Below are 22425 nucleotides of genomic sequence, written 5' to 3'. Positions count from 1 at the left end.
TTCCCACTCCAACTAATTCCCCTTGGTTGATCTGCTTGCAATATTCTAATCCTGGTTCTGACACTGACTCACTTGAGTGCATCTCCATCTCTCTGTGTTTATATTTCCTCTCCTGTGAAATGAGAAAACTACTCCTAACCTACCTTGACTGAATCTAGAAAAAATTACTTAGGATACAAAACACTCTGAAAAAACATGAAGTACCAGACTGATGTTAACATATCTAAAAGGGAATGACTGACATGAGAGTCCACACTACCATTCTTTCCCCATTCTTCCTTGCATATTTCCTACTCAGCTGATAGGTCACGCGGTCCATCCTTCTAGATACAGAGCTTCAGCTGAAGTTTACAACCAAGGAACTGGGCGTTCATCTCAACTGACTAAAATGAAAATAAGCCCAGTTTCCAGAAAAAGTAGACTCATCCAGAGATAATCTCGAAATACAAGGAATTAGAACTAAGGACTTTTTTTGCCACGTATTCTGATTTTTAGATATTAAATAAGACAACTGCAAGCGTTCTCATATATCTCACAGTTTAGTGACCAGCATAGGCACAGCCTGACAAAACAGAAGGAAGAAGAGAGGAGCAGAGAGGGATAGTCACAATGTACATGAAGAGTACATTTTCATTTTCTACTCTAAATAAAAATTTTCAATTTTTACAACATAAAAAAATAAAGAGAGAGGCTGCCCGGTGGCACAGCAGTTAAGTGCGCATGATCCGCTTCAGCAGCCCGGGGTTCGCAGGTTCGGATCCCGGGCACTCACCGATGCACCACTTGTCAAGCCATCCTGTGGCAGCGTCCCATATAAAGTAGAGGAAGATGAGCATGGATGTTAGCCCAGGGCCAGTCTTCCTCAGCAAAAGGAGGAGGACTGGCATCAGATGTTAGCTCAGGGCTAATCTTCCTCACAAAAAATAAAAAGAATCATGACCTTTCAGAATTCACATAACTAGTATCATATATGCTCTTGACATTCCTGACATGTGTTTTTACTTAAATTAGAATTTAATATTTGTTTCCAGTTTTGTTTTTGTTTTTTGTTTGAGGCAAGATTTACGCATGAATACACCTCAAGTGTACCATCTGATGAGTTTTGGCAAATGCACACACCTGTATAATCCAAACCTTCATCAATATATAGGACATTTCCATCACCCTAGAAAGTCTACCGTGTTTTTGACAATTAAATCTGTCTTTTTCTTCTACAAGATTTGGTGTGGTGGTACACATACTCACTGGCACTATACTTCTGGTGATTATAAAACTAAATTTCAACATTTTTCCAACAAACATGGAAAACATGAAGATAGAATGCTAAGAGTAGAAGGTTTCTTGAGAAAGCATCTAATCTATTCCTACAACTTTAGGACAACACTTAAATCACACTTCTATGAAACTCTCCAATGTAAAAAGAAGCCCTGAATAAGGAATTTTGTAAACTCTCTTGACAAGCATAGTGGAATGATTATTAGCTTTTAAGGGGTCATAGACCCGTTGAAAATCTGTTGAAGATGGTCCTAATTACCTCCACTTCTTTGATAATCCCAAAGTGATAGCAAAAGAATTTTCTTTTTTTTAGCATAAAACACCAATAAAAGAGAACAGAGAGGAGGGAACAGTAAATAAGAGATGGCAACAAAAGTTTGGAAGCTGGCAAAAAGATGGATGATGGGTAACTAAATTAGCAGAGCAGAGAAATCCGACAAACTTAGCATGCAGTGGAGTTTGCTAACACTGAAAAGGAGGCACCAAGAATGCTGAAGGCAGGAGCCCAGGGTTATAACTTTCAGGAGTTATAACTATAACTCCTATAACTATGAGGAGTATTTTGAGCCCTAAATCCTTATGAAACCACACAGACAGGTAATTCCCTCCCCCCAACATTGGCCAAGTAGGAGATTTATGCTCGGAGGAAACTGAAGGATGTGGACCAGGAAATGCCAGACACAGTTGAGGGGAACGTGTGAGGCACTGGACAGAAAACAGGAGGATGAAGGCAAAGTGGGCCTACAGAACAGAAAGATCCTCAGCCTCCTCCCACGGTTGTCTCTAATCACACTGAGCTTGACTTGTAGCCCCAACACAGGAAAATTATGGCTTTCCCCTGGGAAAAGTAACCAAGTGAAAAGACTTATAGATAGTGACATTTGAGGTTTCACCAAGGGAACTGCTGGGTCCCTGCCAATCCTCCCTAGATAAGCCCCATAACATGCTCTGAGCTTCTAATCAGCTTTGTAGTGCCTCCCTCTTACATACAAATAGGTAGCCAAGGATCACCAGTCAAGGAAAGCCTGTAATATGGAAAGACAGGAATCAAAACAAACAAAAATAAAAAAGTAGTGAAGGAGACAGGGGAACAAACTATGCAGGAAATACTTTAAAAAAAAAAAAACTATAATTAACATCATTAGGAAAAACAAGGTATCACATCAATGAAACAAGAACAGGATGCTATAAAAACAAGTCAGACAATGAAAAACAGCTCTTGAAATAAAAAATATGACAGAAAAAAAAAAATCCAATACAAAGGTCAGAAGACATCCTTAAGGAAATCTCCAAAGAGTAAAACACAAAAAACAAGATACAGGAAAAAAGGAGATAAAAGAAAATGAGGGGATTGATCCAAGAGGTCCAATATTTGCCAAATAGGAGTTCCAACAGAGGATAAATGAAAAAAATGAAGTGGAGAAAGACAGCAATAAAATAATAAAAGAAAATTACCCACAACAAAAGACAGGAGTTTTCAGATTGAAAAGGCACATCAAATGTTCAAGACAATGGAGTGAAAAAAAGACCCAACCCAGGTATATTATCCTGACATGTAAGAACACAAGAGCTAAAGAGAACAATTTCTTAAAGGCTTTCAAAGTGGGGGGGGGGGGGGGGGGCGGGGCACCAGGACCTATACAAAAGATTGTGAATCAGAATGCATCAGACTTCTCAAGAGCAACACTAAAAGCTACAAGACAAAGGAATAATATGTCTTCAAAATCCTAAGAGAGAATTATTTTCCAGAAAAACTATCAATCAAGTATGAGGAAAGAATAAAGACATTTTCAGACACGCAAGCTCTCAAAAAATAAATCTTATATGCACCATATCTCAGCAAGCTACTGAAGAATGTGCTCCATCAATACAAGTGAAAAACAGAAGAGAAGAAACCCAGGATCCAGGAAAAGGGAGGTGGGGGGAGGGTTTTGATGCAGAAAAAGGCAACAGGATTATTCAATCATTGACTCCAAGGAAAACAACAACAAAACTGCACAAGCAAAAATAGTATGCGGGATGGCTTAGATGTAAATATGTACATAGTTATAATAAAGTAAGCACTATCTATTTAACCAAAAACCAGACTACAACTATATAGAGAGGATGAGGGAAGAAGATGTGGTGGGGTGAGGAAAAGAGTGGGAGGGGGACTAAATCCTCATCTTTCATTGCTGGAAGTTCATAAGCAACATTTAAAATAGAAAATTCAAGAAAAAATAGGTATAAGCATATTACTTAGAAATATAGAAATAGAACTATCTGGGAAAAAAACAACTAAGAGTAAAAGTCAGTGCTTCTGAAGTTTTGGAATTGGGATTGAGGTAGGACTAGGTAGGGGAGTACTGGTTTTTATCAGCATTTGTGGTTTTATTTGATTTTTTAAACACATTTCTCAAAGCCATTCCTAGATCCTCTTGGAGTCTTGGTCTCAGGGGTAAGAACTCTAGCTATTAAATCTATTCTATTTTAAATCCTAGTTCAAATCTGTTAGAATTTGATTTCTGATAGTCTACTCATATCACCTTGGTTCTATAAATCGCAGCTTTTTCCCCTGCGTGTAATGGTTACTTCGGAAACAGTTAAAAAAAAATTTTATGTCATACAACACCCAACTAGGCTCTTGATCAAGAGAGTGGGGGATAAACTTACAGAGTGTCAGTAAAGCTTGGCAAACTCCTTTCTGACGAGAAAAAGACCATTATGGCATTTCACACCATGATATACACAATGTAATCAGCTCACTTGTCACTTTTGCTTACTACATGGAGGAGAAATGAAAAGGAAGGTAGAATTCGGGGGTATGGTGTGAGGGAGACGGCATCAGCTTGTGTGGAAAACGGACATCACCAAAATTATTCCCTCAACTGAGTTAACCAAAGCTGCAGACATAAGAAGCTACACGAACTTTTAATACTAAATTGCCCTGAGGCTTTAGCTTTTTGATTAGAAAGTTATAGTTAAGAAGAAATGCTATTTTAAAACTTAGGGGATGGGGGAAATACTAGTCAGCAATAAAAGAGAAGAAATATGAAGAATCTCAACGACATTACACTGAGCAAAAGAAGCCAGATGCAAAAGAGTACTTACTGCATGAAGTTCTAGAACAAGCAAAAATACCCTACAATGATAGAATTCAAATCGTTAGTTCCTTGCAGCAGGATGGGAGTAGGGGGAGAAACTGACCGCAAATAAGCAGGAGGGAACTCTCTGGGGTGATGCTAACACATTCAAGGATACATACATTTGCCAAAACTCATTGAACTGTACTCTAAATATATTGCATTTTACTGTATGTAAATTATAGCTCAATAAATATTATTTAAACAGGGAGGGGAGAAACAGGGCTATGTCCATCAATGAATAACAACATCTAAATGTGAGAAAGGTACCAAATTACATGTAAACATTTATTTCTCAAATGCCTGTTCTACTTTTAGAAGTGTAGTGACAGTATTTTAATTCCATTCTATTTAATTTATCAGGATAATTAAGATTGAAAAATTATGTTACTCTCTGCTTCTTCCTTAAATAAATCCAGGGAGAGTCAAGCTGTTCAAATCACGACATCAAAACCCAAGTACAGAAATCCTTCCTCAAACACAAGTTCCCTTTGCTTCCTTAGAATTCTAGTAACTTCACAGTTGCTTCTAATCACCTGTTCAGCAATCCAAGAATTTCAGTTTCAATATACAAGAACTGCAAGTCACTCTAATTAGAGACTATTAGAAAAAGAGAAAATAAGGAAAACAGGGCCCAAGAGGTTCTTCTGAATGGATATATGAGATGATACAGAAAGCAGAGAAATAGAGATTTTTGCAACTCTGCCTTGGGAAAGACAAAGAGAGGAGGAAAACTAACTGAGGCCCCTGAACACTACTCTGGCAGCATTTGTGAGAGGAGCAACAGAGATATATGTTGGAGAGGCTGACGAATACTGGCACAGGGGAGGTGGTGGAAAGCCAGAACTTTTAAGTCATAAAATCAGAAAAGCACTGAATTTGGATCAAGAATAAAATAAAGGGGGGTGGGAAGACCTTTGAGTGTGCATATTATCTGTAGTAAGTACAATAAATGTGCAAGCACCTCACTGCAACTGCAGACTGGAAATATCCTGAAAAGTTCCCCATGAGCAAGGGATGGCAAATGGAAATTACTATAACAATCAAATTATTCTTAATTCTAAAAGTACAAAATATCACGATGTTTTCTTTTTTTATAGTAAAAATAAATATACATGTAAGTATTTTCTTTTTTTTTTTAATAATTTTTTTTTTTATTTATTTATTTTTCCCCCAAAGCCCCAGTAGATAGTTGTATGTCATAGCTGCACATCCTTCTAGTTGCTGTATGTGGGACGCGGCCTCAGCATGGCCAGAGAAGCGGTGCGTTGGTGCGCGCCCGGGATCCGAACCCGGGCCACCAGCAGCGGAGCGCGCGCACTTAACCACTAAGCCATGGGGCCAGCCCCATGTAAGTATTTTCATGGGTATCTTCCTGATGCGAGTGTCCAGTCCATTTTTTCCCTAGAGTCTTTCAGAAAGTTCCTAGAAAGAATGAACTTCAGAAACACTGCTCACTATTCTGTTTAAAAGCCCTTTAGAACTATAGATCATCTTCAAATTACCCTCAAACTTTTATTTCCCATGCTTTTGTTCCCTTAGTTTTTTTAGGCGCTATTCTAAGGTCTTCGATTCTCTGAGAGGCTCCACTCAACTCTTTCCAGGGCAATATTTTCCTCTTGAGTTGCAGTCTGGATACAATACACATATACTGATACAGTGAAACTTAATGGAAAGATTACCTCATAGTTCTTGTGACTGCATTAATGCACTCCAGACTACTGCCCAGATTTTAAATTACGATATCTCATTATTGCCCACTGTTTAGTGTGTCCGTTCCCAGACTTTTCTCCCTTTCACATACAAGCAGCTAGGATTTCCCATCTTATATTTTGGCTGTCAATAACTTCCTACCAAAACCATGTTGTTCTCCTCTGACTTTTTTAATATTAATTAAGGTTATTCGTCATTCTAATTCTACCTTTCAAGGTATACTTTCATATAAAGCCACAAAATTACTTCAGTTAAATGTTGAGTAACGAATGTTGCATTACTCAATGATTAAGCCCTAACAACTTCACTTGAATAATCATGTATAGTTATTTCCAATTACAGGCAAGAAAAATGAGTTAAGAGTTTGATCTAGCACCAACAGGGAGCCAAAATCGGGGTGAAATGTAAAGTGTTTGCGTACACATCACAACAGAGACAAGTATCTGTGTTTTCCCTTCTGCCTACCTGCTCCTACAATAGGCATTAGATGGACTACTTAGTATCTCTAAAGAAATCTGTTGTCATCTCGCCCGCCTAGTACACCATGGAGGAAATACTCAAATTCAAACACCAACAGGCATCACCTACATGGCCAGAGTCCCCAACTTGTATCCCCTCATGTTCATCTCTTTTGGTGCTGCTGCTATAATAGTCATTATTATGAGAGGGACCGGCGGAATGTATGAATTCTGAAGTTTTCTAATGTAATAACATCTCGTTTTGACCAATTTTACAATGTATTCAAAAATAACAGAACTGTTCAAATATTTTGCCTATTACCCACATTATTTGACCTGATCAGTCATACACGGTATTTTATTTGCACATTTTTTTTTAATCTAGAAAAAACTGCAAATGGACTTGACTGATGTAAAAAAGTTTGGACCACCTGGGAAGAGTCAAATCTGGCAGTTCATATCATCCTCCAGGACACAGATCCTACCAATACAACATAAATCCATATATGAAACTAATATCAAAATGGGAAATATAAACAGTTCTGTGTTCTCAAGCTTTTAAAGGTAACAAAAGCATGAATATGAACATGTTCACCTGCCTTGGTCCCCACTAAAATCGATTCTCAGTATAGTAGCTAGAACGGCCCTTTTAAAATGTTAGTCACATCATGCCTCTCCTGTGCTCAAAGCCTTACAATGGTTTCCCATCGTACTCAGAGTTAAAATCAAAGTCCTGACAGTGATCAAGACCCTGCATGAGTTGGCCCACTCTGCCACACCTCACCCACCAACTCTCTCACCGCGCTCCAGTCTGGCTACTCGCTCCACTTCCCACTTTGCTCCAGCCCCACTGGCCTCTTGCTGCTTTCGCAAAATTCCAATCACGTTCCTGTTCCAGGATCCTTTTGTATCTGCTATTCTTTCTTCCTGAGGTGCTTTTCCTGACTCTCTCCCTCACCTCCTTCAGGTGTCGGCTCAAATGTACCCTCAGTGAAGGTTTCCCTGACCAATCTATTTAAAACAGCAACTTCTGGGGGCCAACCCTGTGGCAGAGTGGTTAAGTTTGGCGCACTCTGCTTCAGCGGCCGGGGTTCAGTTCCCAAGCATGGACCTACATCACTCGTCGGCGGCCACGCTGTGGCAGCGATCCACATACAAAATAGAGTAAGACTGGCACAGATGTTAGCTCAGGGCGAATCTTCCCCAGCAAAAAAATAAACAAATAAAAATAAAACAGCAACTACCTATTCTCCCTTCCTTGCTTTTTTTTTTTTTTTAGCACAGCACTTCTTATCATCTGTTACACCATATTTTACTTATTCATTTATAGCCTATCTCCCTTGACCAGAACGTAAACGAGAATGCAAACTCTACCAGGATAGAAATTTGTGTCTGTTTTATTCACTTCTATACCCTAGAATCTAGAGCAATGCTCAGCACAAAACACACATTTAATATACAGAGACTAAGGCAATGTTGTTAAATATCATCTATTTGTTTGTTTTTCTGTCTCCTCCCATTAGCATGTAAGCTCCATGAGGACAGGGACTGGTGTTTTCCATTGATATAGCCCCAGCATCTAAAACAGAACCAGGGACGTAGCTGGCACTCATCAAATATTTGTTGAATGAATGCTCATTACATTCTTTTGGCAGACGCAGAAAGAAAATTTCAACTCAAATCTATACATTCTCAACATCTTGCTTGGCTCTGAAATAATGCAGTCCTATGATTACTGAATCATCCCTATTTTTACTTTTAAAATATACATACCTATATTTTGTATCTAATCCAAAGTGCAATTAAAACTCAAAAATGATAGGGAAAGATTAGCAAGGAAATATCGTTTCCATGGTGATAAGAAATGGACTTTCACGGTACAACACTGTCAAATTATACAACAAAAACTAATTCACTTTCATTTTTAACCAACGTTTTTTTCTCCCATTTATCAATTATTAAAGGCTTTTTTGAAAAGAGCTTTAGCCCTTTCTTTCTCTTCCTAATACTGAAGCTAATTCATAACACAGAATTATATGACATTTACTTTCTTGACAACTGTCTGATATAATAAACACAAAGTTTTCTTTTGCTCAAACTCCAGGATACTTAAAACCGAGGATGGTGAAAAGACTGTGGCTACTAAAACAAATGTGAAATAATCAAGATGACACTCTCTTTTTCAATACCAGCAAACACTCTTTGTCTGGGCAAAGATGCTATCGACTCAGAGTGACAGGGAGTCAGGACAGAAACCACGGCAGTGCTCCCCTTGAGATTAGGACACAGTCCTTTCAGTCAAGGAAACTAATCAGAAAACAAATACCCAAAGGTCCTTCACCCTTACTGTGATTCCCCGAGGCAAAGCCAGAAGGTCAGCAGCTCTATATTTCATTTTCTGACCCCTCTTGCACTTAGTATATTGGGTCAAAATGGACTACAGTTTACTTTAAAACTAGAGCAACTGATCTATAGCTTTACCTACTTTCACAGATAAATCCATGGGAAGAACTCACCACTTGTAAAGGCTAAGAATGAAAGTATTCCTTTTGAAAATGCCCAGTTAATTTTCAAGTAAAGAGGGCAACACATTGCTTCAAAAAAGATTAAAAGCTTCGGCATTCTTAGAAGAATAATTTATGTATCTGCTTACAAAATCAGAATTCTAAGGTCTAAGAGACAGGAAGAAAACATGTGAGAATGCCACAAGCACAGCTATTATAGGGCAGGTACAGTCCAGGAAACTTCCTAACCAATCAAATAGCACAGGGCAGTGCATTTCAAACGGTCTGTGCAGCCCTCTGGCCACACAGGTGCTTGAGGGGCACCGGCCGAGTGCTGAGGAAGGGACTAAGCATGAGGCTCTGAATCTCTCACTCCAACACCAAACAAGAGGTGATTTGTATGTTGGGGTTCTGCAAAATATCTTATTTTAAAAAGGGGAGGTTACTGCTTAAAAAAATGTCTGAAAACCAGCAGCAAAGGCTTTAGAGTCAGGGAGACCAGAGTTCAAATCCTAAATTTGCTGAGTGAGGAACAGACATAATCATGCCTGGCAAGGAATCAGTGCTCAGTAAGTGTAGCAATTACTGTTATTTATCAAAGAGTAGCACTAAAAGATATTAAGGGAGTGACCCTCAAAATACATAGCCGAGAACCACATAACTATGATATGACAGTAAATAACCTTTATTTGATCAGTTCATCCCTTGACCAAATATAAACATACTCCTTATGAACCCACTTTATCCATTAGGCACTAAAAACATGGTACCCAGGAACCAAGACCTTTTCAAGGACCTACCACAAGGAAGTAGGGGAGGGAGGCAAGGTGAGGAGAAAAGAAGGAAGGAAGGGAGGGAGGGAGGGAGGAAGGAAGGGGGAAGGAAGGAAGCGGGAAGAGGGCAGGAGGAAGGAAGAGGGAGAGGAAGAGAGAAAGGAGAAAGAGAAAAAAGAGTGAAAGAAAGAGAAAAGAAACAGCTCCAAAATATGAAAAGAAAATTACAAGATAAAAACTAATACTTGTCACTACTAAAGAATGATATTCAAGAATTTCAGTATTCATAAATATTTCATTACATGTTTAAATAATTTCTAAGTTAGATTTTCTTCACAAAAATTACCAAGAATGTATAATGACTGCAGAAAAATCACAACCAACTTTAAATCAGGTGACATACTCAAAGGCAAAATTTCAACAACAACAAAGTTTTTCAACTGCTATAGCAACATACACACACAATGTGTGAAATGAGCACATTAAATACCACACTGTGACAGGAGCCTCTACAGCCTTTAAGAGGCCCTAGAGTCTTAAAAGAGCTCTCCTCTTGGGTTTGGATTCCTTTCAGTCTTCCTCAAGTTGAGGCCATTGCCTATGTCATTTCACATTGTCACACCGCAGTGAGAAGTGATGGCAGAAGCCTAGGGTAAGACCTAGGGGAGGGAAGAAGCAAGCCTCGGTGGCCCTCTGCAATCCTCTTCAGCCAGGCTTTCCCAACACCTGCATAACTCCTGAAAAGCATCATTAGGAGTCACTCATTGAGGCCGTCAGCCACTACTAACCCAGCACCTCTCCGAGCTACAACACCTGGACTAACAGAAGGTGCTACAATCAGCAGACAAGAAGAAAGGAGGCTCACCTGCTTTATTTTATTTCGGGAGTTGGTGATGCGTTCTGTGATGCTCTGGTATGTGCGAATGGCTGTCGTCAATTCTGTATAGTGCTGCACAATCAATTCATCCAGGTCACGGTCACACTTCTCATAGGCTTCTTCAAGGCGACCCTTCTCATTCTCTCTGTCTTCAACATCATCACTGGTAGACAGAGTCCTGGTAAAGACAATACTTCAAGTCAAATGTAAAAGCAAAAAGGAAAAGAAAGATGAGTTAATGAACATGCCAGCACATTCATCTCACTAACTAGGAAATAAAACAAGTTACAGAGAATATGAAACCACTCTCATAGAAAATTCCAATAGCCCATCTAAGTGGATTTGTTGGTTGCCTATCCATGAGGCTTTCTTTTCACTTTTTCCTCGGCATACCAGTTTTAATCAGATAACAGGCATCATGAACTCTGCAAGAGTCTGGGCAGGGCTTGATTTGTTTGAGTGAATCCTAGTAATTCCATTCCCCTTACCAGCGACAAGTCTGGCCAATGAGACCTAAGGACTTCTAGAAATAGTTTTCTTGCAAGAAAATTAACAGGAAGCATGTCCCTTTTCCCAATGCTATATTATTATAGAAAGCTAAGATCCTCAAATACTTCAGCCATCTTACAACCATGCAAGAGAAAGCCAAGAGAAATGCCGAGCTACTGCTCTTATGTCATTAGGCCACCAAAGCAGCCCACCCTGCAACTGCCTTACCTCAGGACTTCTTGTTAGGTGAGGGAATAAATATCCATTGTTTAAGTCACTTTCACTTGGTCTTCTTCTACACATAGCTGAAAGAGTACTAACCTATAAAATCACTCATACACTGAGGAACCACCTTCCAAACAGCTCATTTAAATGACCTGAATTTAGTGCAGAGCCCCCAGCGGCCTAGAAATAAGGTCATATTAATTCTAAAATCTGTTACAACAGCAATAATATAAGCTAGAGTACAAGACGGTCCCTGCTTTTACTATTCTTCCAACAGCACTAACAAGATTGATATGAATCAACAATAACCAGGGAATGAGATAGATACACTTATTAAAAATCTTTCAATAACTTAGTTTGATACATGGGCCACAGATCTTTGTTTCATCTATTATCTTTCTTGGATAATTTTTTTTTAATTTAGTGTTATAATCAGTAACAAAGAAACCTTTTTCTCTTATCTGTTGGCTGGGGTAATTTAGAGTTTCATTAAATTCCCTCCGATTTGTCAGCTTATACATTCAGCATACTTTGTTTCATTTATCCTTTTTAATTTAGGGAGGGGGGTATTTTAGGTTCTCAGTGATGGATGTAATCAATTATAAGTCCATCATTAGAACTGCTTTCAGAGATGGTCTGTCAGCAAATCAATCACATATCCACTTCTAGATATTTGCAAGCAAAATACTGTACAACAGTCTTCTCCAAACTGTCATTTAGAGCAGAAGATCTTAATTCATGAGCCACATAATATATAAAACTTCTTTTTCAATTTAGAGGGAGATTCAGCAGGCCAGTCTTTGATTTCAATCCAACCTTCAAAAAGAATTTTGTAAATGTGTTAGGGATGACAAGAGATCAGGTCTAGCATGAAATGAGGGGAGGGCGGGGGGGGGGGAGGACAGATAGAAACATAATGAAGGACAAGGTGAAGCCTCTAAGAAATGTGGGGTACACTCAGGAAAGCAACACATTGGGAACCCCAAGACTTGAAGGAAGGCCTTTACCATGCCAGATCCTATGTCCTCTTCTGTCAACTGGTGATCCTACACCAGACTACCTCCAAGGTTACTCGCAGGTAGAGAAAACCACACAAATGTCTGACTAATAAAGTAATCAGGGTGGAAAACTTAGAGGGAATTTGGTTTCAAACACAGAGCTACCAAGATTACCTGCAATATTTGAGTACAGAATAGCTTAGCACGTCTTCTTTTTTCTATGATACATAACTTTGCTCTTTAAATCTGAAACCTTCCTGGCTGTTAATCTAAAGTAAAGCACAATCAGAAAATGCCTTCAATTTATCAACTGTCCCAAAGTAAAGAGTTCTGGATATTTAACTCTATCATTTCCCCTTGTAACAGCAAACTGCCAGAGAGTTTTCAAAGCTCCACTGGATCAGTTTGCCATCTTTATAATGCTTTGTATGATTTCCTCTCCACCACCATTCGTGGAAGGAAACATGCCAAACATTTCACATTATTTACATTAACTAGTAGAATTACCATTAAGGAAAATGTCAGGCCCAGAGAGGACACCTTCTTGGGCATCAGCTGTCACTGTAACACATTACCGGAACATAAGGAGTTCTTTAGGAAATAGAAAGGGTTACTAAAATGAAGATTAGACAGTAAATTGGGTCTACAGGGGGTTTTAGCTTCTATTTTCATTTTTACATAAAGAAATAGCCTGTGCCAGGTTTGCCCCACATTTGAAATTCATAATTCATCCTCATGATGTAAACTGGGCTGAATGACATTTTGCCTTTAGTAAAAAATACTTACATTAGAGAACTCTGCGAGTACAAAACCATTAAAGTTTTTTTTTTAATTAGAGAAAAGGAAGGCAGCAAGGATAATAATAATAATAACAGCCGCTAATATTTAGAGAGGCTTACTAGCCGCCAGGAACCAGCTGTGCTGCACACTTTACAGAATGTATATTTAATCCTCATAACAGCCCTTTGGAGTGGGTCCTATTATTATTCTCCCTCTCCCTTTTTACAGATGTAGCAGCTGAGATTTGAAGAGGTTAAATTAATTTGCCCCACCCCACACAAAGAAGGGTAAGGGATAGTACAGGGAAAACCCAGGTCAGTCTGTTTTCAGATTATGCTCCTAACTGCAGATTATGCTCCTAACAGAGTCATGGGCTCTGGAGTCAAATAGCCTGGGTTAGAATCCTGGCTCCACCATTTACTACCCATATGACCTTGGTCTTGGCATCTCATTTTGCTCATCTATAAAATGGAGATAATTAGTACGCCTTCCTTATAGGGTTGTTGTAAGAATTAAATGAGATGAAACAAGGCCTGGCTTATCATGAAGCACTCAACAGATGTTGGTTGTGGTTGCTATTATAGTCATAATAGCAGCAGCAGCATAAGCAGCAAAAGCAGTAGCACTTGTCTACAAAGCAATGGAAAGGATATCCTTTGGAGACACATCACCCCCAAACACTCAATCATTTGGCGCTAGGCATGAGATCTGACCTCTCTGACTCTCACTTTACTCCGCCTTCATGTCAAGAACCGTGAAGAGTCTGAGATTTTATCCTACTTACAAGCTAACAAGTTAGCCTGCCAGAGTCATATGGACCCTGGTAGAAGACACAAAACTCCTGGGTCAGAGGCTAAGGACTTTATTACTCAGAGCACAGCAAGTAGCACAAGCACCAGCATATCTGTTCAGACCCCATTCCCCCAAGTCCCACGGGGGTTAAGCAGATGGGCCCAAATGGATGCCTGCATACACTGTGAGTTCCTGGAGAAGAACTCTGAGCTTAGAAAACCAAATCTTTTATATTGGGCATTAAACATGCCTGCCCTTCACTATGGAGGGAGAGATTAACCCTATCTTCCAAGACTGTTTGTTAAAGAAACATCCTTGACAAAACAGTCTAATACAAAGGGCCCTCAGTGCTTTGCTCACAACAACTTCAGAAACACAACACTCCCAAGGAAAACTGCCTCCCGACAATAATGAAACCTAATTGACTGGGTTCCTCCAAGGATTGCATGGTGTCAAGCAATAGTACACAGTAAATAAAGACTCATTTTCAACCTGTTTTCTTTTCTGCAGACTGACACCAGAAATACAATGTCTCACACAATAAATATTTGCAAAATTAATGAATGATAGACCATAAAAGCAGACTAATTCTAAAGAGAAAGTTCCCACACGTGCTACCAAAACCCAACAAATTTCAGTGTGGGGTTATCCTGCTTTAAGCCAGTCACTTGACCTGAACTGACAGTAGGGGTGAAGAGAACACTTGTCATCTAGCTCAACCCACCAGCCAGGTCAGGAACCTCTCCTCAGCCTTCTAATCCACCATGCGATGGAAAGGTCACTAGCTCACAAAGCAACTCACTGCAGTTTTGAACAGCTCTACTTATTACAAAGGCTTTCATTAAAATAAAATAAAATCAGCCTCTCTATAACGTCTACCCATTGATCCTAGTTCCACCTTTGTCAGTAACACAAAATAAGTCTATTCCCTCCTCCGTAAAATTTCTCTTTAAATGGTAAAGGACTCTCAATACTTCTTTCTTTCTCAGGTTAAACACCTCCAATTTCTTCAACCATTTCTTCCACCACACGGCTTCCACAAAGCCCACCATCCTTGTTGCTTCCCTCTCGAGTCCCCTCAAAAACGCTAACACTCACATAGAACTTACTATGTGCCTGGCATTAAGAGATTTACCATAATAATTCATCTATTCCTGACAACCACCCTATGAAGTAGGTGCCATCATTACCCCTCTTTTTGCCAATGAAGAGACTGAGTTGTGTTTTCCAGGCACAGAGCTTTTAAGTAGTAGAGTCAGGCCTCAAACCTGGAGAGTCTGTCTCTTAAAAGCTTCCCTATCCTGCCTCTCAACACATGGTACTCAGAACTGAACACAACATACTCCTAATATGGGTGTGATCAGTTCAAACAGGAAGAGGTTTTATATCCCATAATATGAGCACTAGCCTAAAGCTACAAGGCATTTTTTAATTGAGTCCAAAAATTATCCAAGATCCCTTTGGCAGTAAAGGCTGACAAGCCAGCTCTCACTCTTTCTCTACTTGGGAAATTTTAAAACTAAATGCAGAAATTTACATGCATCCCTGTGTCCTACTTTTGGGGAAGGGAAGGTGAAAGTGTGGCAGAGGATATAAACTATTGAGTGTCTATTATACACCAGGCAAGGTAGTGGTTATTTTGCACACATAATCTAAGGCAATCCTCGAAATAGTCTGGAAAGACAGTATCACCACCCTTTTTACAGATAAAGAATCAGAGGAACAGAGAGGTAAAGTAACTTACACACATGCACACAGCTAGTAATATCAGAATCGGAATTAAAACCAAGTTTACTTGACTCCAAAGCCCATGCCCTTTTCCACTCCACGTTATAAAATCTTCCTTTTCCTGCCTTCAGCTCCTGAGCTGCAGGACTGCACCTATAAAAGCTACAGCTCACATGTAAAGAGAAGAGTGGAGAGCTAGACACACAAACAGAGCACTAAGCAGCTTTTTTAGGAGTAAGTCGAATCTGGACAAGAGGGTTTAAAAAAGCACAAGCTAAAAGTCACGAGCAGAGGACAAATGGCTTGAAGTCGCCACCCTAAGATGCATTCCAGTCGCTGCATCCTTCTTCAGATATTTTATTCCATTCCTATCTCAAAACCATTATGATTTACAAACTATTGCCAAGATCATGGAGGAACACACAAGTGTAAACTACATTCCAGTTAAGTGGACCCAGAGACATTTTTGGATCACTAAGAATTTTTTACTAAGACAGCTCTGGCATTTTGCATGATGAATGACATCTCTAACCATGACTAATTAATCCCCAGGAAGGAATTTATTTACCTAAGGGGCTAAAAGGACACAGTACACGTACGCGTTAAGCTATCGTTAACAGCACCTAGTAGGAACACGTTATGTTACATGGGTCTAGTGAATTCACAGCCATCAGCTCCAAGCAAGCCCTGTAAACAAGCATAAAAACCCAAGGTAAATAACTGCAGATCTAAAACTGAATTTGTCAGTTTCCTTCTTTTATACCAGCTTCTGTATTTAAGTGTAGACAGTCAAGTGTTTTGAAAGGAAAATAACTAGTCACCATCACTGGCTCCTTCTACGGAGCAATTTTGCTTTCACTTTGGACTTAATAGAGTAATGGAGTCCAGACAGGAGAAAGTCCACAAAAGTCGATATTACTCTTTAAAAAGACAAAAGGAAGATCAAGCAAACGAAAAAGCACACCTATGAAAATAAGGTTAGTCACCCAAAGGTAACCCATTACCGAGAGGAACAATAACCTTCAGTCAAAGACAGAATAAAAGGATGCACAAAGAAAAAACAAATCTAAAATACTACCATTAAGAACCCACCAGAAAAGTTTCTTACTACTCTCATCAAATATGTCAAACATAAGGCGTTTGCAACTTTCAAGCTCTCTGACCTTGGGCAAGTCACTTAACTTCTCTGGGGCTGTTTCTTTCCTTGTCAAACAGACAAGAAAATAAGTGCCCCTGCCTCACCAGGTTGTTGTGAGGACTGGAGAAGTGTGTGAATGTGCTTTGTAAAATATAAAATGCAATCGAAGTGTGGGCTGATACATTATTAGGAACAAAATAAATCATCTATGAGTCACAACACTGTTAGCCCAGATCCCCTAAAGCCTCCCCCATGTGCAAGTTCCTGAGGATGTTTACTTATGAACTGAGATCAGACCTTTCCTCTGTATTCTTATGGTGCCCAGTACATTAAGCGCTTAGGAAAAGCTAAATAATGAGCAGCAGCAAGATGCAGGATCTGAAGAGGTAACAGGGGGCAGTTCCCCACCTTAAGAAACAATTGCAACTAAATTATCTCACACAAATGCCTCTTCAAAAATCTCTAAGAAAAGACAAACAATAGTTACAGTGACCCTATTTAGTTCATGTATTCATTCAACAAATAATTATTAAGCACCTATTACTTAGCAGACACAGTTCTAAGTGGCTAGAGATACGGCTGTGAACAAAACCAATCCTTCCCTCACGAAGCTTACAGTCTAGCAGGGAAGCAGGCAATAAAGCAGGGAAACACAGAGCCAGCCCGGATGGCCCAGTGGTTACAGTTCGGCGCTCTCAGCTTCGGCAGTCCCGGGTTCAGTTCCCAGGCACTGAACCAAACCTGACTCGTCTGTTAGTGGCCATGCTGTGACGGCGGCTCATATAGAACTAGAGGACTTAACAACTAAAATATACAACTATGTACTGAGGCTTTGGGGAGGAAAAACAAAAAAACAAACAAAAAAACCAGAGAAACACATAAGACATGGAGGCCAGGAGCTAGCAGTTATGGCAAAAACATAGGCAGGGTAGGAGGATGGGGACTATTTGACATAAGGAGGCCAGGGAGGGCCTCTCAAATAAAGAGGCATTTGAATGGAGCTTTCTAGGAAATGAGGGGAGAGAGGTGACACTATCTAGGGAAGCTGATTCCAGAGAGAACAGAAGATGCACAGGCCCTGAAGCAGGATGTGTTTGGCCTCTTCAAGGAACAAGGAAGGCAAGGAGCTCAATGAGGCTTTAGAGAAGCGAGGAAGGGCGACAGGGATAGAGGAGGTCAGAGAGCAAGCTGGGAGCCAGATGAGGTACAGCTTTGTGGGCTTTTACTCTGAAAGTGTTCTTTGAAGTCACTCGGGAGTTAGCACCCAGGCAAAGAATGACAGCTTTGAACCAGGATTTAATAGTGAATACTAAAACTGAATAACAATATTGACTTTCAAGTTTCATTTTAATTTTATCCTACCTCTTTCCAAAAAAGATATGAGATGGTTTGTACAAGAATGTAGATAATACAAATGAGAAAGTGGAACTAAGGAGATGTAAGACAAAACAATGCCATACAAACGCACAAGACCAGTATGCAGGTCATAGGGGCAAACACAGTTTATATGAAATGAGTCCCTAATCTAACTCTGAGCTTCCTAGTAACCAATGCAAAAAGGGAAACATAGCCAGTTATATAATTGTCATTATCAAAAAGATAGGTTCCAGTTCCTCTGAGGAAGCAAACTTTAAACTAGTCCTCAATTCTAAAAGAAATCTTTCACTTATAACAATAAGGAAGACATTATACAACATAGTGACCAAAGTCCTCAACAACCTTCTGAAAACAAATTTTACATGGCCATTTCTTATAAGTTCCTTCAAGAACATAACATTAAAACATAACTCAGACCTAGAGATTTTGAAAGATTCTAAATATAGTCCCACTATGAAGCTTTCCAATGATCCATTTTAATCTAAGGCTAGAACTTAGGGAATTTATAGGACTAAGTGGATCAAATCACATTTTATGAATTTCCTCCTCTCAGCAAGCCTTTTGATAGTTCAAGCTGATCAGACAGTACTTCTTTTTGAAGAGTCTACAGTACGAGTATTTGGTTTTAGAGGGTTAGTGGAGGACTATTGAATATTATAAGCCAGAAAAGCAAGCAGTAAGGTTGACAACCAATTGTGAAAAATTAAGAGCCTGACCAGACCTCTTGCCTGAGCCTCGAGATTACTTGTAGGTGGTGACACACTATCATTCTGGAAGCAGTTTAAGGTATTTTAATAAAGTAATGAGTTCCCAGAGTACTACCTGTTAGGGACTGAATTGTGGACCCCCCACCCCACCTCCCAATTCATATGTTGAAGCCCTAACTTCCTCTTTGGAGATAGGGTCTATAAAGGAGGTAATAAAGGTTTAATGAGGCCATAAGGAACTGGTGTCCTTATAAGAAGAGGAAGAAACACAAGGGAGCCCTGTCTCTCTCTCTCCATGCACCCACAGAGGAAAGGCCATGTGGGGACACTATGAGAAGGAAGAGAGCCCTCACCAGAAACTGACTCTGATGGTACCTTGATCTTGGACTTCTATCCTCCATAACTGTAAGAAAATAAATTTCTGTTGTTAAGCCATGCAGTCTGTGGTATTTTGTTACAGCAGCTAGGGTAGACTAATACACCACCCTCTAAAACACAGGCAGTATTATTTTGGTTGGGTAAATTCTCAAGGCAGATGTTATCAGTCACCCCCCTTAGCCATAGCAACACAGATTCTTGGCAAATCCACAAGAAGAATTAGCTGCCTAATACAGCCTCAGATAACTAAACTAATTAACCCGCTATAAGAAATACTTAATGTAATACACCTGAATTTTGGTGACACCTGCAGAATAATTAGCATTAACTCATGCCTTCTGAAAACAGTTAATAGGTTTAATTGTCTACTAAGGGCATTCCCTGTTGGCATCCAGTGACCTCTCCTCCAGGAACAATAAAGATTAACAAAACAATTAATGGAAATCCCTTCAAGCAACTCAGAAAAACTAATTACGAGTAAGGCTCCACATATCCCAAAAAATCACTTATCAGGAAACTACAGCTCTATCGAGCACAATCTACAATAAGAATCAAATCTCCTCAATGATCCCCATTCTGGAAAGTACTCAATGGGCCTCTGAGCAGAGAAACTGGATGTCACACAACCCCTACACTTTTTACTCATCAAGCACCTGAACCCCTCAATCAGTGCCACTTTCTCTCTTGTTAGGACAACTAACAAATTTTTTTAATTGCATAATGGAAAGAGCACTAGACAAGGAGTCATATGTATTTATTTACAAAATATTCTAACACATTACCATAAGGCAAAAACTGAGTATTTTTAAACTCTCAACAAATACTCAAACGTTAACTAGTTTCAGAACCTCTCTCAAGCAGGAAAAAAATTAACTATTAGCTTATTGATCTTTCTAGAACATAATATTCCTTTTTGTTATTGATCCTAACACAAGAAAAAAGAGTCTAGAGCTGACGAGATTCTTCAAAACGTAAATCCCATTTTCTTTCCTAAACTGCTTTTAACCAGAAGATATTAGGTTCCACTATTAGATCTATTTTATTTCAAAGTGTGAGCATCAGATTTTCTTTTCCTTTAAAATACGAAACAGCCAACCTAAAAAATGTGTGACAGCAACATATACCTACCATGTCAGCAGGGGAACTAAAGACAGTTATAAGCATGTGTAGAGTGAAAGTACAAACTGAAGAAGAGGAAGAGAGATTGCTAAGAATATAAACACTATCCAAACAAGTTGAGAAGTAGGTCTGCAAAGCCTATTATGCTAAGCAGAGCACTCTGTATACTATGAAGAGGCTATAAATGCTTCCGATGAATTATAAAAATAACAAACCTTCATCATAATTCTGCTCGCGAAAAACATCCCACATTAAAGAAACGTTCGAGATGTGTATCACTATATAATCACATAAGATATGGTTTCACTCAAAGCATAACCAAATCTACATTACACTTTTAAATCGGATTTTATTATATTCAATTATACACTGCAATTGCTTCTTTCTTAATTATGTTTTATTAGAGCCCACAAAATACAAGATAATCCCATCCCAACTGACAGCAATTCAGGATGACAAGTCCCTCTGAAAAAGTTTTCTGATGCATAAAAACAACATCCCTTAATTCACTACAATGAGATTCATTTAATACCAAGTGACAGTAAACAATTTCTGCTTTAAAGTCAACTGAAAATTCACTGGTGTCTTGCTTCAGACAGCACTTAGGGCCAACTACTACAGAAAACACAGGCAGTTTTTCAATACTATTTCAATTAACTTGCTATACAAAACACTTTTGGGGACCAAAAGCTATAAATCTTGTAGCCAAAAGAGAAAGCCATTATCTAAAATTAAGTAAAATTACCCCCACTAAAGCATAAAACTGAGTTCAGGGTTGACAAAGTCAACTTAAAATCTACCCCTACCCTACTGAACCAAGCTATACCTCTTTTCCCACTTCCATTTTAAGCCCCATATCCTCCTTAAAGCTTTGTCCACATTATCTTATTTTTCAGCTCCAGTGGAATGTTTTGTTACTATAACACATTATAGTATTTGGTCATTTTAAAGGTGTATGATATTTCCTAATGCAGAGTTTCTGTTGAGTTCCTCAGAAAGATGCTTTAGAAGATATTAATAGGTGTTCTGTGGTAATAGGTTATTTTGGAAATTCCGGGTTACACAGATTGAAGCAAGTTTCATAACTGCAGACATCCAGGAGACTTTAATACGTTAATGTGCAAGGTGCCTCTGGGAGGGAGGGTGTCGGGGTGGGGGCTGGGTGGACAAGACATGAAGAATATATTATGTAGGATTTCTGCGAGTAATCTGCGAGTAATTTCTGCGAGTAATTACAGAAACTTGTAATTCCTTCCCCCTTCCCTCTCTCCAGCATACATATATAAACACACATGCAGACATACATTTTTATAGAAATTTTCAAACACGTACAAAAATTATGAGACTCGTTGAAAAAACCCAGCTTCGACTATTATCAACACGTTCCAATCCTGTTTCATCTATACCCAAACTGACTCCAACCCTCTTTCCCAATTATTCTGAAGCAAATCCCAGACATGATATCATTTTTACTGGTATATATTTCAGTATATATCTCTTAAGAATAATCTTTATAACAAAAAAAAAACATAGCAGGGCCAGCCCAGTTGCATAGTGATTAAGTTCGAGCACTCCACTTTGGTGGCTTGGAGTTCGCAGGTTCAGATCCCGGGCATGGACCTACGCACCACTTAGCAAGCCATGCTATGGAGGCATCCCATACACAAAACAGAGGAAGATAGGCACAGATGTTAGCTCAGGGCCAATCTTCCTCAGCAAAAAGAGGAAGACTGGCAACGGATGTTAGCTCATGGCCAAGCTTCCTCACAAAAAAAAAAAAAAAAAAAAACCATAGCCGTAATACCATTATCTTGGTTAAAAAAAGTTAACAATGCTAACTGGCTTGTTCTATCTTATTTCCCCAACTAAATTATGTCCTTAGGGCTACTGAAATTTGTAGGAATCTTGTTAAAATGCAGATTCTGGTCAGGTGGTGCCTGAGATTCTGCATTTGTAACAAGCTCTCAAGTGA

The 22425-nt window shown here is 39.2% G+C and overlaps 1 protein-coding gene across 1 annotated transcript in view; it reads right to left on the bottom strand.

Annotated features, from left to right (window-relative positions):
- EXOC4 (exocyst complex component 4) overlaps positions 1-22425 on the bottom strand; it is a 740211-nt gene that overhangs the window by 708302 nt on the left and 9484 nt on the right. Inside the window, exon 2 of the mRNA XM_004430750.3 lies at positions 10711-10900. Coding sequence (XP_004430807.1) covers positions 10711-10900 — 190 coding nt within the window. The remainder of the gene's footprint in view (positions 1-10710; positions 10901-22425) is intronic.

Source organism: Ceratotherium simum, chromosome 1 (assembly GCF_057802395.1).
Source record: "Ceratotherium simum simum isolate JZ-2026a chromosome 1, ASM5780239v1, whole genome shotgun sequence".
NCBI classification, from domain to species: domain Eukaryota; kingdom Metazoa; phylum Chordata; class Mammalia; order Perissodactyla; family Rhinocerotidae; genus Ceratotherium; species Ceratotherium simum.
The sequence above is the reverse complement of the archived record's forward strand: the minus strand, read 5'-3'. Positions and strand labels throughout refer to the sequence as shown.